The sequence below is a fragment of the Hippichthys cyanospilos genome, chromosome 1, assembly GCF_059441005.1.
Source record: "Hippichthys cyanospilos isolate Australia breed blue-spotted pipefish chromosome 1, RoL_Hcya_1.0, whole genome shotgun sequence".
Lineage (NCBI taxonomy): Eukaryota > Metazoa > Chordata > Actinopteri > Syngnathiformes > Syngnathidae > Hippichthys > Hippichthys cyanospilos.
In genome coordinates, this window is record NC_142369.1 from 7,432,103 (window position 1) to 7,444,523 (window position 12,421).

The window sequence follows — 12,421 nt, forward strand, 5'->3', positions numbered from 1 at the left end:
TTCCAAGACCCCATAACCAATTAAATGGCAGGCCAATTTAATCAGTTTATATTAACACTTGAAAATCATTTTTAAAAAAGGCCTGTTTTTGCACATTAACACATAGCCACGAAAACAGAAACAAACTGTAAAAATGTATTTTTACTGGCTGTCAATATATTACCTTGATTTGTTTTGTCTATTTACATGGACAAACCAGATGCAGAGACACTTGAATGAAGTGGAACTAAAAAAAGAATGATAATGCACTTTTTGCTGTTTATTGAACAGGGGCAAACGTAAAATGGGAACAGAGGAAACTGCTGTAGGCCACAGCTCACATTCAAACGCTCACACCTACCACAATGTTCTAAATGGTTTTACTTAGATTTGTCCCTGCTTGTATTATAAATGTGATGGGTTGTTGAACACCAACTGTAGATTCCGTTTTCTTCGTCTCAGAATCACGTAAATGAAAACCTTCCCTGAGATCTCAATAGTGACCACGGAGCCCCACATCTCCTCTGAAAGTGAAAAAAAACCCCATGGCGAAAGAGCATCCTTTGCAGAAAATGAAAGCAAGGTGCAAGTCTTTGATCCGTTTCCCAAGGGTCAGACCAGACCGTGATAAAATGATAAGACCAGGCTCTGCTTCCTGTCTGGGCAACCGCCGCTTCCCGCCATCTTGGCCTTAATCATTTCCTCCCACTCGCGGTGCATCTGTCGCCGGCCTCCACGCGGCCCCTCCGTCTTGCCCCTCGCTATCAGGGATGCTTCACCTCGCCGCGATAAGACGCAGAGTTAAATATCTACCGAGGCAAGAAGGTCATCGCGAGTGAAAATGATCTCACTCGCCGCGACGATCCGCTCGAGTCTAATTGTTTGACAAATGACTATTCCTTCCCGGGACTCCCCGCTCCCGCCCTCTTTTGTGAATATTTTCCAGAAATTTGGGCCTACTTTCCAGCCTCTGAGCGTCTGAACGCAAGGACCCCGAGGCCTCCTCATTCATGATTGCGCAGATAGTTTCCATCATTTCAGACATTACATTGCCATGTGTATTCTTTTTCCCTGGAAACCCTACCTTCACCCTGACGGTCACCCGTGACAACATATAAATTGGATCTTGGGCGGTATAGATGATGGGAAGTAGCAAAGTACTTTGTCTTTGTACTCAAGTAGATTTCTCAGGTATCCTGTTCAGGGGTTTGTTCATATTAACAAACATAGTAAAAATAAAACTTTTATTTTAATAAAACTCCAACTCAATTCTGGGCACCATGACACGAGAAGATGGTGGCAAAACACTACTTATATCTAAATAAAACTCCTTCACTCACATCAACATAGTTCCTTGGCTCCAAGTTGTCATTAGATGGCGGCAAAACTACATTTGTGGAGTCGTTTGTCTAATAATTTGATATTTACAACAAAGGTTTTTACATCAAACGGAAAGCATTGAAATTAGACACTGGGCAGCCTAAATTTCACCCAGATGGTGACAGCCTGTAAAATTTCAACATAGCACAACCCCCTGTTTATCACGCTACCAGTAGTGTGGCATTCTTTGGCTAAAATACCGCGAGAATGAAGTGGGGAAAAAAAAAATGGTCAATATAGTGCACAAGGATGAAATGAAACTCCTCAGCTTTCATCAACATAGTTTGTTGGCACGGAGATAGTGAAGCAGCAATACTCATACCTAAATGTAACTCTTCAACTCACTTCTGCAGTAGTTCAACACAAAGATGGTGATAATAAATTTTGTCAAAAAGAAAGTCCTCAAATCATGTTAACATAGTTCCTTTGCTCCAAGATGGCCTAAACGCTCTACTTTTGTTTAAATGAAATCCTAATTGAGTAATCATAATTCTTTGATACCAAAATGTCACAAGATGGAAGCAAAGCAATAGTTTTGTCTAAATAAATAAATAAATAATATAATGAATACATTCCAAGCAGTGAATTATAATAATAATATTTCATGTAATTTGTTGCTCCATTTCAATTGAGTAAATGTCATCTTTTTTATATAGTGTATGTAAATTATCATAGAACTGTATTTGTTTTTTATTCAAGTTAATAAGCTATTTTTTGCTGTGCTAGATCATCATAAAAACCGGAAACCTTTAAGTGATGATTCAATACTTTCACTTTGTCAGTATAGCTGAACTTTTCCTAAAGAGCTGAGTTCTGAGTATACTTTGCCACATCTGGATACACGATACGTTTGCTCCACGCTGTCAGTCCGTCTTGATCTGAAACTCTTTGAATTCAGCAAGCACGTATATGCGGCGACGTGCCGACAGACGGCCAGGTAAACCGCAGACGGGCGTGCCGTGAGGTCAACGAGTTCATCAGTCGTGACGACCTTCGACCCGAGGAAATGGGAGCTCATTTGTCTATGTCAGACTGTCGTTGAGCCGCAGCGCTAGAGGACTAGAAGTCGTGATTCGTGGAGAATGGGAATGGGACTTGACACAAATCCCACCAGACGAAATTCAGTCCACGAGATGAGATTTGGGAAAAATTAGTAAAGGGAGATGAAGTAAGGTGAAATAATGCACAACATAAATTTTCCACTTTTCAAAGTTTTCTTTTCGTTTGATGAACAATTATTATTAACGTAGAAGACCAACATATTTCCATCTAATAATGAATAACCACATTTTATAATGTTTTTACTTGAATTTAAACTGTGAGAGTTTAGACATATTATTTTTTCAATGAGACAAAGTTATGTGCATTCAAATGTGATCAGTAGCAATTATTTCGCAATGTCAGCCTCAACGTGTGCAGTTTTGATTTACGTCGATTAAACTATCTCTAAAAAGTAATCCAACAGCTCTCTGGTCAGTCCAGTCCTGCTAGTCCTGCTAACAGACGCCGTACAGTAAAATACCAGTGTGATTAAGTTGATTTTTTTTCTAAGGCCATGAATTGGCGATTGAATGAACTTTCAGAACGTTGTTGTGTTGTTTACGTTGTGAGTCATGACTCCCGACTGGGATCGAGGAACAAATCATGCTGTAGGTATAGGAAGTCAAATCACAATTAATGCAACATGCTTTTGGAAAGAGCTTCAAAATAAAAGTCTACCGAGGTATTCGTGTCTATACTAGGGGTGGGCACACTTCTGACGGCCGCAAAGTGTTCTAAAATTTAAAAAAAGGGCCCGACGAGGATCAGATGTATAGAGTGTTTTGATATTCTACCTCATAAGAGAAAAAAAATGTGAGGTATCAAAAACAAAAAAACGTGCATTATTTTCTATAGAAAATTAACAAAAGCATTACAAGAGCATTATTTAAGTCCCATGCATTTAAAATGAAATGAAATGACTCTTCCTGTAACTGAATAGTAAATGAACATTTTTTTTTTTTTTTTTTTTTGCTAACAGTTGCCATCTTAAAGCACTGATAGTTGTGATATCATTCCGGACTTTAACATTATCACTCTCCTCCTGGTTGATAATTTCTTCAAGTTTGGCTGGACGGATTAATAAGCTTATGGTCCCCGCGCTGTAGGTTTCCCATGTGTGCTCTTCAATTGGCTGGGAACCATTTCAGAGTGTCCCCCGCTACTCTTGGAGTCAGCTGGGATAGGCACCAGTAAGCCTGCGAGGATAAGCGGCTATGGAAAATAGATGGTTGGCTTTCTCATCAAGTTTGGCGGCGTGTTTGAATGTCATGCAGAGCAAAATACACGACGCATTCTCCTGTGTTTTCTATTGCACTTGTGGCCCAACAAGCGAAAACACAACAAAATATCATGTTGTGCAGGGACAAAAAATTCGATGGTATTTTTATCTCGCTCCCTATGAGATCTCTTCCCATCCCGAGTGAAGAATTTAAGAAGCATGAGCAGTGATGCTTTTAAAAAGTCCCTATTATTCCTTTGAAGGAAATACCCGGAGATCCATGTTTTATGAAATTTTGCAGTCAGGAGTTGGCCGGCCCAGAGTCCAGACACGGCGTCAGACCAACACTTTCCCAAACAGTTCCACCGAGTTCACTTCAGCACATAAACGCCCACCATCATCCGCCACCCATGACTTTAAATAACCCCACGCAATCGGTATGCCAGCCTTGTCCGAGGCGTATGCGGGGAGCTGATAAACGAACGCCAGTGAAGGTGTGGAGATGAGGAGTGAACCGTGTGGAGGCTTTGAAAGCAAATACTTTGTTGGCAGGGTCAGGGGGTCGCCAAAGGAAGTGGCTGTCAGTGGCTTTAGCGGCATCTGCTGCCACTTTCAATTACACGCCACATTCGCGATCGCCGTCACTCAGGAGGTGCTGCGGTGTATCGTCTGCGCATGTCGCCAAGTTCTCTCCCCAGGACCTGATAGCGATCTCTAAGAAGCTATTTGCACATAGCTCGCGACTGTAATTATTGTGATTCAGGCAAAATATTAGCGTAGCATAGCAACTCAGTCAGACTTTGTGGAATGGTAAAATAAGATTATGCGCGGCGGTGCGGAGCGGCGCATGTTGACGTTTGTTTTACCAAAAAGCATAGAGCAGAGCAGATAGCCTGTCAAAATAAGCACGCTCACTTCCGAAATGAATAGAAGGGGGAAGGAGGGGCCGGGGTTTTTCTGAGCGGATGTGGTCGCATTGCTATTGTTGTTGTTTTTGGATCTGTGCAAGCCCCCCCCAAAAAATCACAAGAAAAAAAGACCACGTCTCTGGTCACGCCGGGTGCAAGTCAAGGGAGTCAACTGATTTTTTTTTTTGTTGAATCACCCCAGACATGTTGCTTGGTATCAGTGATCCTCTAACACGTACTGTATCCTTGTCTCCAAATCACACACACTGATATGCGCTTGTTGTCGACAGCTTGTTATCTTTCTTGGACTGGTGCCAATATGGCCCGCAAGAGTCGGTCCAATGCATCACCCCAAGGGAAGCGCAAGATGGCTTGTTTTCTTATTTTTTCCATGTACTTTTTACACCCATTATATTCTAAACAGAGTTCCCTATTGAGTAGATACGGTCCCAAACCTAAATTCACAAGGTGGAGAACTTTTTTTTTGCTGTTCTTTCTTTTTTACTTTATTTCTTTTCTTAAAAGTTATATATATTACATAAAAATATATATATTTTTTGTTTGTCTGGTCCAACTGAGAATTAGGAAATGTATCATGAAAAATAGCGAGGTAAACCAGCAGCAGATATGATGATCAATCCAATCCAATCCAACTTTATTTGTTAAGCGCTTTAAAACAGCCACAGCTGACCAAAGTGCTGTACAAAACAATAAGAACGTTGTAAAAACAGACACAATAGCTCAAGGATATAAAACGCTAAATCTGATAAGACAAATGAGTAAGGGTAAAACATAGAATAAAATGAAGGATAAAAAGAATAAAATAGCAAATAAAATGATAGGGATAAAAGAATAAAGGAATAAAATAAAAGTAAAAAGTCTACTGTCTTACTAAGTGTTAAACGCCAAGGAGAAAAGATGGGTTTTGACAAGTGATTTATAAACAGGCAGGTAGGAGGCCTGCCTAATGTTGTAGCGGTTTAAAATCAATATTGTCATGGTTTAAATGATTTTTTTCACAAATAAAATTCCCTTTTTTCTCGACTGGTCTGACTTAAAAGGAAGAAAAAAATTGGCAAGAAAAATAGTGAGAAAGAATTAATTTATTTACTTTTTGAGTATTTTTTTGACTGACTATTTGAGTTTTTTTATTACCAAAAAAGAAAAATGTGCATTTGAAAAAAATCTAATAAAATATATTTGTATTAAATATTTTTTAAAATACTTTTTCATTTTTCCAGAATTATTATTAGTATTTTTTGTACAAATTAAACAGTAAAAAGGGGGAGCGTAGAGAGTAGATTTATTTTCTTCATGTTTAGAATAGGTTTGTTTTTCTTTCTTCAGAAGAAAATTGGTAGTTTTTGTTCTTTTTTAATGAATAATTTTGGAAATTTCTATTAAAAAAAAATGTCATTTTTAATGATTCAAATAAAAAAGCAATTAATTTAATGTATTAAATGCTTTCATTAAACTTTTGCATACATTTGAGGAAATAAAAGTAAATAATGTGAGGACCCCTCAAACACATATTTTTCCCCCTAAAACCCATTTGTTAAGGGTTTTTTTTGGGGGGGGGGGGGGGGGGGGTTATAGATTGTTCATATATAAGATATCTTGCACTTGTATGCACATGAGCTTTTCAGTTTCATCTTAGCCACATTGTTTTGAGACAGAGGGATTCCTTAGTCAATTGCTATTCTTCAGTTTGGCGCATAAAATAGCAATTAAGCTCCAGCTGGCGTCATTGCAACAAATGGCTTTCGCTTTGATGTGCCCATTTTCTTCTCAATTCTTCCGCGGAGAAAAACAAAGAAAGAAAAACACAATCTGTCTTTAGCACTTTTATGTGTTATATAATAGTTGTATCATATCAACTAACTTTTTGTGTCCAACAGCAGGATATTTTTACTTTTTACCAATAAGCTATTATAGCAAGCGAGCGACGCAACGGAGGGCCCGGCCGGCTCTCCTGAGCGCAACAACGCGAGCAGTCACGCTGACAGCTGAAAGGCAGCCGTCCTCCGTTTTCTCCCTCACTCCCTCGCTTCGTGGCCTCTGTAATTACGCTTCTGCTGCCAGAGGTCGCTTGATGTTTAGCCAATTAGACAATAAAGACCAGAGCTTTCTCTTATTCACCCCGTCACACCCTTCATGTCCCTTTTTTCCTAGGATTTTTTTTTTCCTGAATGCAGGGAAAATCAGCCCTTGTTTTCAGAGGTGGCAAATGTACTCACACTCTGTATTCAGGCCAAAGTGCAGAAAAGTGCTGATTCAACTCTTAACAGTCCAAAAGTGATCAGTAAAAATGCTTATTTTCAATTACTGTATATACTGTATTAAGTTTATAGCCTTAAACAATGAAACTGTGCTTATAGGTGCCACTAGACGGTGGCAAAGTACCACTATTGTCGAAATGAACATCCTCAATTTATGTCAACGTAGTTCTGGGTCAACAAGATACCATAAGATGGCAGCAAAGCTCTACTTTAATCAAGGTGAAATGCTTCAATCCACTTCAACATAGTTCTTAGTCACCGAGATGTTTTAAGATGATGCAAACACTACTTTGGTCTAAAAGAAACTTATCAACTCACTTTAACATAGTTTCTTGCTACCATGATCAAATAAGATGGCAGAAAAGCACTACTTTTGTCTAAATTGAATTTCTCAACTCACGTCAGTATAGTTCCTTGTCTTTTGTGGAAATCAAACTCCTCGTTTCACTTCAGAATAGTCCCTTGCTACCAAGATGATACACATTGATGGCAAAGCTCTTCATTCATCCTATTGAAACTCCTCATGTCAACATAGTTCTTGATCACCAAAATGCTGTGAGATGGCAGCAAAGTCCTACTTTTGTTCAAATAACACTCCTCAATTCATTTCAGAATGGTTCCTTGCTAGCAAGATGACACAAGATGGCAATAATGTTATACTTTTGTCTAAATTAAACTGCTCAACCCATGTCAACATAGTTCCTTGTCACCAAGATAGCATTAGGAAAATTAAGCTTCATAAACTGGTTGTGATGTTTTGTCAGTCCTCTAGATGGTGTTCCTGGTATAAAAATCAAAGCTATTGCTATAGAAATGCATTACATTTCCACTGCACCATTAAACCAAGAGTAGTATTGGTCTTTGACATAAAAATAGCAAAACACTCTATTTGTTTCAAGGAAACACTCCTCAAATCACTTTAACGTAGTTCATTGACAGTAAGATGCCACAAGATGGTGGCAAAGCATCGTTTTTGTCTGAATAAACTCCTCATCTCACTTCAACATAGTTCTTTAAAAGCAAGATGCCACAAGATGGTGGCAAAGCTTCGTTTTTGTCTGAATAAACTCCTCATCTCACTTCAACGTAGTTCTTTAAAACATGGCCACCACAAGATGGTGGCAAAGCATAGCTGTCGTCTGAATAAACTCCCCAACTCATCTTTGCATAGTTCCTTGTTAGCAAAATCAGCAGTAGTCACTTTTCTGTCTTTCAGCAGTCGGCCAAGCTTATCGTCTTCGCTACCGACCGTCAGGATTTCTCCTGCTTCCAGCGCCAGCGAACCAGCTAGAGAATCCGAGCTTGTCGGACCCCTGAAAATAAATACCTCACCAAGTTGGACGTCCTGTCTAATTGTATGTGGTGGATTGTAAATGCGAGGCTAAAGTTAGTTTGGGAACCGAATCTGCGTCTGCCCAGTGTTTTTTGGCGGTTTTCGACCACTGGCTAGCAGCTGGCTTGTCTGTCGGAGAAATCATTACAGTTTTAGGCCATTCTCTCATTTTCTCTCACCCCCTGCTCCTGCTGAGGTAGGGATTTGAAGCAGTCTAGAATTGAGGGTTGCTTTTAGTGGTCATGTGTGACGTTGGGCGATATTCACTCCGAGTCTTGCCTGTATCACTGAAGATTCGGCTCAGTGATTATATAACATGCAGTTTGTATACACTCTAACCGTCCATTTTCTATACAGTTTGTTACAATTAGCGTGATCTGGAGTCTATCCCAGCCAGGGTGATCGTAGTTTTGGATTTCGCAATAGCCTCCTGACAGACAGCCTTTTTATTTGTGTCCTCTGTTGTGTTCATTTCGTCTCAGCAAGACAGCAACGTTAATTGCAACACGCCCAAACACATGGGACATCATTGGGAAGGTTGTTATGTTCTCAAACAAGCACACTAGCTAGCTCAATGAGTAAAAAGATATGGAGCAAGAACTTATGTCCACCACAGTGGATGCAAATGGCTGGGTCTCTGGAGGTTATAGCTAGATTTTATTTCATTTTGCCATGTTTTTAAAATTTAGTTAATTCCATTTTTAGGGCAAGTTCTTTTTTATTTTTCTCATAATGCTTCATTTTAGTTTATTAGTTTCAGTGTTTGTTTTATGTGTGTACATATATGAGTGTATAAATATATATGTGTGTGAGTTAAACAAAACCGTTTGCTTCGTTCTGTTTACTTTCTACGGCAGCTAAACAAAGACAAATGAAGTTGTAAAATGCAATTCGTTGTAGATTGTAGAGAATTATTGTCACTTTCTTTTCATGATCATTTAGGGAAAATTTTGTGATTGATTAGCTAACCATTTTTATAGTCTGACAGCACTATAAAAAATGTGTACCGTATTTTCCGCACTATAAGGCGCACCTAAAAGCCTTAATTTTTTTAAAAGCTGATGGTGCGCCTTATAATCAGGTGCGCCTTATATATGGATCAATATTCAGATCGGGATTCGTCGATGGAGAATGAAGTGATAAAGTAAGCTTTACCTGTTTATTTTGTGTGTTTACAGTTGAACAAGTTTGGTCATATTGACATTGAGTTATTATGCTATTGAGAGTTTAGAGTTATTATTTGAGTTATTATTGTTATTACTTTGAGTTTTACTATTTTGTGACTGAAAAAGTTTTAAAATGTGTCATTAATTGAGGGTGCGCCTTATAAGCCGGTGCGCCTTATATATGGAAAAAAGTTTTAAAATATGTCATTAATTGAGGGTACGCCTTATAATCCGGTGCGCCTTATAGTGCGGGAAATACAGTGGTTTTTATTGTCTATTTATTTATTATTATCTTGTTGAACATTTTTGTTGCACATAGTCACCTTAAACCCATTTTTGAGCATAAGTTGTCTCGTTTATGCACATCATAGCAAAACATTTGTTCTTATGAGTTCCTATTGCCTCCCAACAGCAAATCCTGCGACATTCCCGTGCAAATGCCAGCAAGGTCATCTTTCTGATCACCGATGGCTACTCCAACGGTGGAGACCCTCGTCCCGTGGCGGCGGCCCTGAGGGAGCGCGGCGTGGAAATTTTCACACTTGGAATCTGGCAGGGCAACATCCGAGAGCTGCACGACATGGCCTCTCACCCCAAGGACCAACACTGCTACCTGCTACACAACTTTGCCGAGTTCGAAGCCCTTGCTCGTCGTGCGCTGCATGAAGGTAAGATATTGAGCAAGGTTCGTCTCTTACGTTTTTTTTTTTTTCCTTATTGTAGGATGGACCAAAACCATTTTCCATCTTTTTATGACAGAATTCTTAGGATGAGCTAACCAACTTCAAAAACATCTGTTACTCCATTTGATGGACTTTTGGATCGGATTGCACCCGTCTTTCCATTGACTTCTTTAAGTTATATAAGGTCACTTCATCAGTTTGCTGCCATCAGCTAATGAGAATACTTTTACATTTTTAATGAATATGGTTGAAGTGTGGTTTGCTTTTAAGCCAGAAGTCATAAAGAAAATATCAATTTTCTCCGTGCCATTAAGGATAGCATGTTAGGTTAAAACTGTACGCTGACAATTCTAGTTGAAGTTTACTGTAGCACAAAATAAACAGAATTATACTCATTATTTTACACAAAAATGCATGGTCCCATCTTGCGATTAGCTTGCACAAGCAAAATGCAAACATATCATGAGAAACGTCATAGATGGGCTGACAAATAGTATCGTTGTCAAAGTATAAACCATTAAATAAGAAATATACACAAAATACACACAAAAATGACAAAAATATTCAAAATGTATGATATATGTATTTAATGTGGCAAAAAATGCATTTATCATAATTCTGTAGATTTGCCATGACTTTTATCTTTATGTTTTTTTTTTAATTGTTTTTTTTAAATATGAAATACTACCTCAAAATGAAAATTTTAGAGTAATATGTTCTATGCAACCCCACTATTCTGAAAAAAGTATTCTGTATGAATTTAGAAGCAAAATCCACTCGTTTTTAATCAACTCATGGGTGGCCATTTTGCAACTTGCTGTCAACTGAAAATGACATAATAGTTTCTCAAGGCTCCAGTAACGATCACTCACAGCTCACTTTGTTAATGTCACATAACCAAACTTAGAAAACAGAAGAGCCGTGATTGGTTGTTATCTGTGCCCTAAGCAACTTTTATGTGTTCGATTGACTTCCCCTTTAATAAAAATGTGTCTGCATGTATGCACCACACTGTCCCCTTGATTTGACAACAAAAAAATATTCATGCTGTCAATATGGGAATTTTTTTGCAAAATTTTCAGGAAAAATTGATTCAATCCATTTGGGAAACAAACTGATGAAACAAAATGTGGAAAAACTGTAAATCACCAGCACCGACTTGCAGGCTGTCTGAAGCCCCGGAGTGGGGAGACGCAGTCGTAAAAGATCAGAGGCAAACGCGGATAAGGCCGTGAGAACCGAAAAACTAACTCCGGCCTTGCTGTGATACTTCCACTTTGTCATGAATTTGGTCAGGAAGCCTCAAAGCGCGCTTGGAGTCTTTCGCTCACATGTTTCGCCACTCGTCACGTTTGAAGGGAAGAGACGTTTTTATGTTTTGTGTATTTTAACACCTCTGCCCTGTTTCCCAAGATCTCCCCACGGGTAGCTACATCCAGGAGGATTTGTCCCGGTGCTCGTCCTTGTGCGAGGCCGGCCGGGACTGCTGCGATGTGATGGCCAGCTGCAAGTGCGGCACGCACACTGGCCGCTACGACTGCATCTGCGAGAAGGGATACTACGGAAAGGGTCTGCAGCATGAATGCACAGGTAGATTGCGCCAAAACTGGCCACACTGCACTTGATTGAACCTAATATAGTATATTCTGATATATGTTTATATCGAAAGACTATAAATCACACCAACATATTTTCAACATAACATTGATATGCTCTTCGGCTTGCTTGAATACTGCACCAACACGACTGTAACACGCCTGATTGTGGTTACAAGTGCCCCCTGGTGGCGAGTCGAATTGCTGTCCAAATTCAAACACTTTGATAGTGTCCTCTATTTCCTTTTGTTTACCTGGAGATTTCCATCTGGTGGCTAGTGAAAAAACTGCAGGTATTCCATACTGGACTATAAACTGCAGGGTTTAAAGCGTGAGAAGAAAGTAGCAGCATATAGTCAGAAATTCATCTATCTATCTATCTATCTATCTATCTATCTATCTATCTATCTATCTATCTATCTATCTATCTATCTATCTATCTATCTATCTATCTATCTATCTATCTGTCTGTCTGTCTGACTCACTATGCTCTGTTTATAAAAAAGTTCTATTAAAAACTGGACCTTACCCTCCAAAAAATACAACTGTCATTAAAAGGACTTTATTCTTCTAATTGTGTATTTTTTTTATTTTAGGTTGCTAATTATGGTATGAAAAATAGAACAGTTGTTATTGTGGTAGTAAAAATAAATGTTAACGAAGGAACACAAAACTTAGTTCTCATTGATTATAGGGTAAAGAAAAAATCATACGTTAACAGTAAGATTTTTGTAATACAAAAATATCCCATTAATTAGCATGTAACATGTTAATTAATAGAGCAAATTAATACATTTCCATGTTGCTTCCAAAAGGAAAACTGTCGTATAAAAAAGAA

General features: G+C 38.8%; 1 protein-coding gene across 1 annotated transcript in view; it reads left to right on the top strand.

Moving 5' to 3' along the window:
• svep1 (sushi, von Willebrand factor type A, EGF and pentraxin domain containing 1) overlaps window positions 1-12,421 on the top strand; it is a 64,947-nt gene that overhangs the window by 4,967 nt on the left and 47,559 nt on the right. The window contains exons 2-3 of the mRNA XM_088409769.1: window positions 9,718-9,973; window positions 11,402-11,578. Coding sequence (XP_088265895.1) covers window positions 9,718-9,973; window positions 11,402-11,578 — 433 coding nt within the window. The remainder of the gene's footprint in view (window positions 1-9,717; window positions 9,974-11,401; window positions 11,579-12,421) is intronic.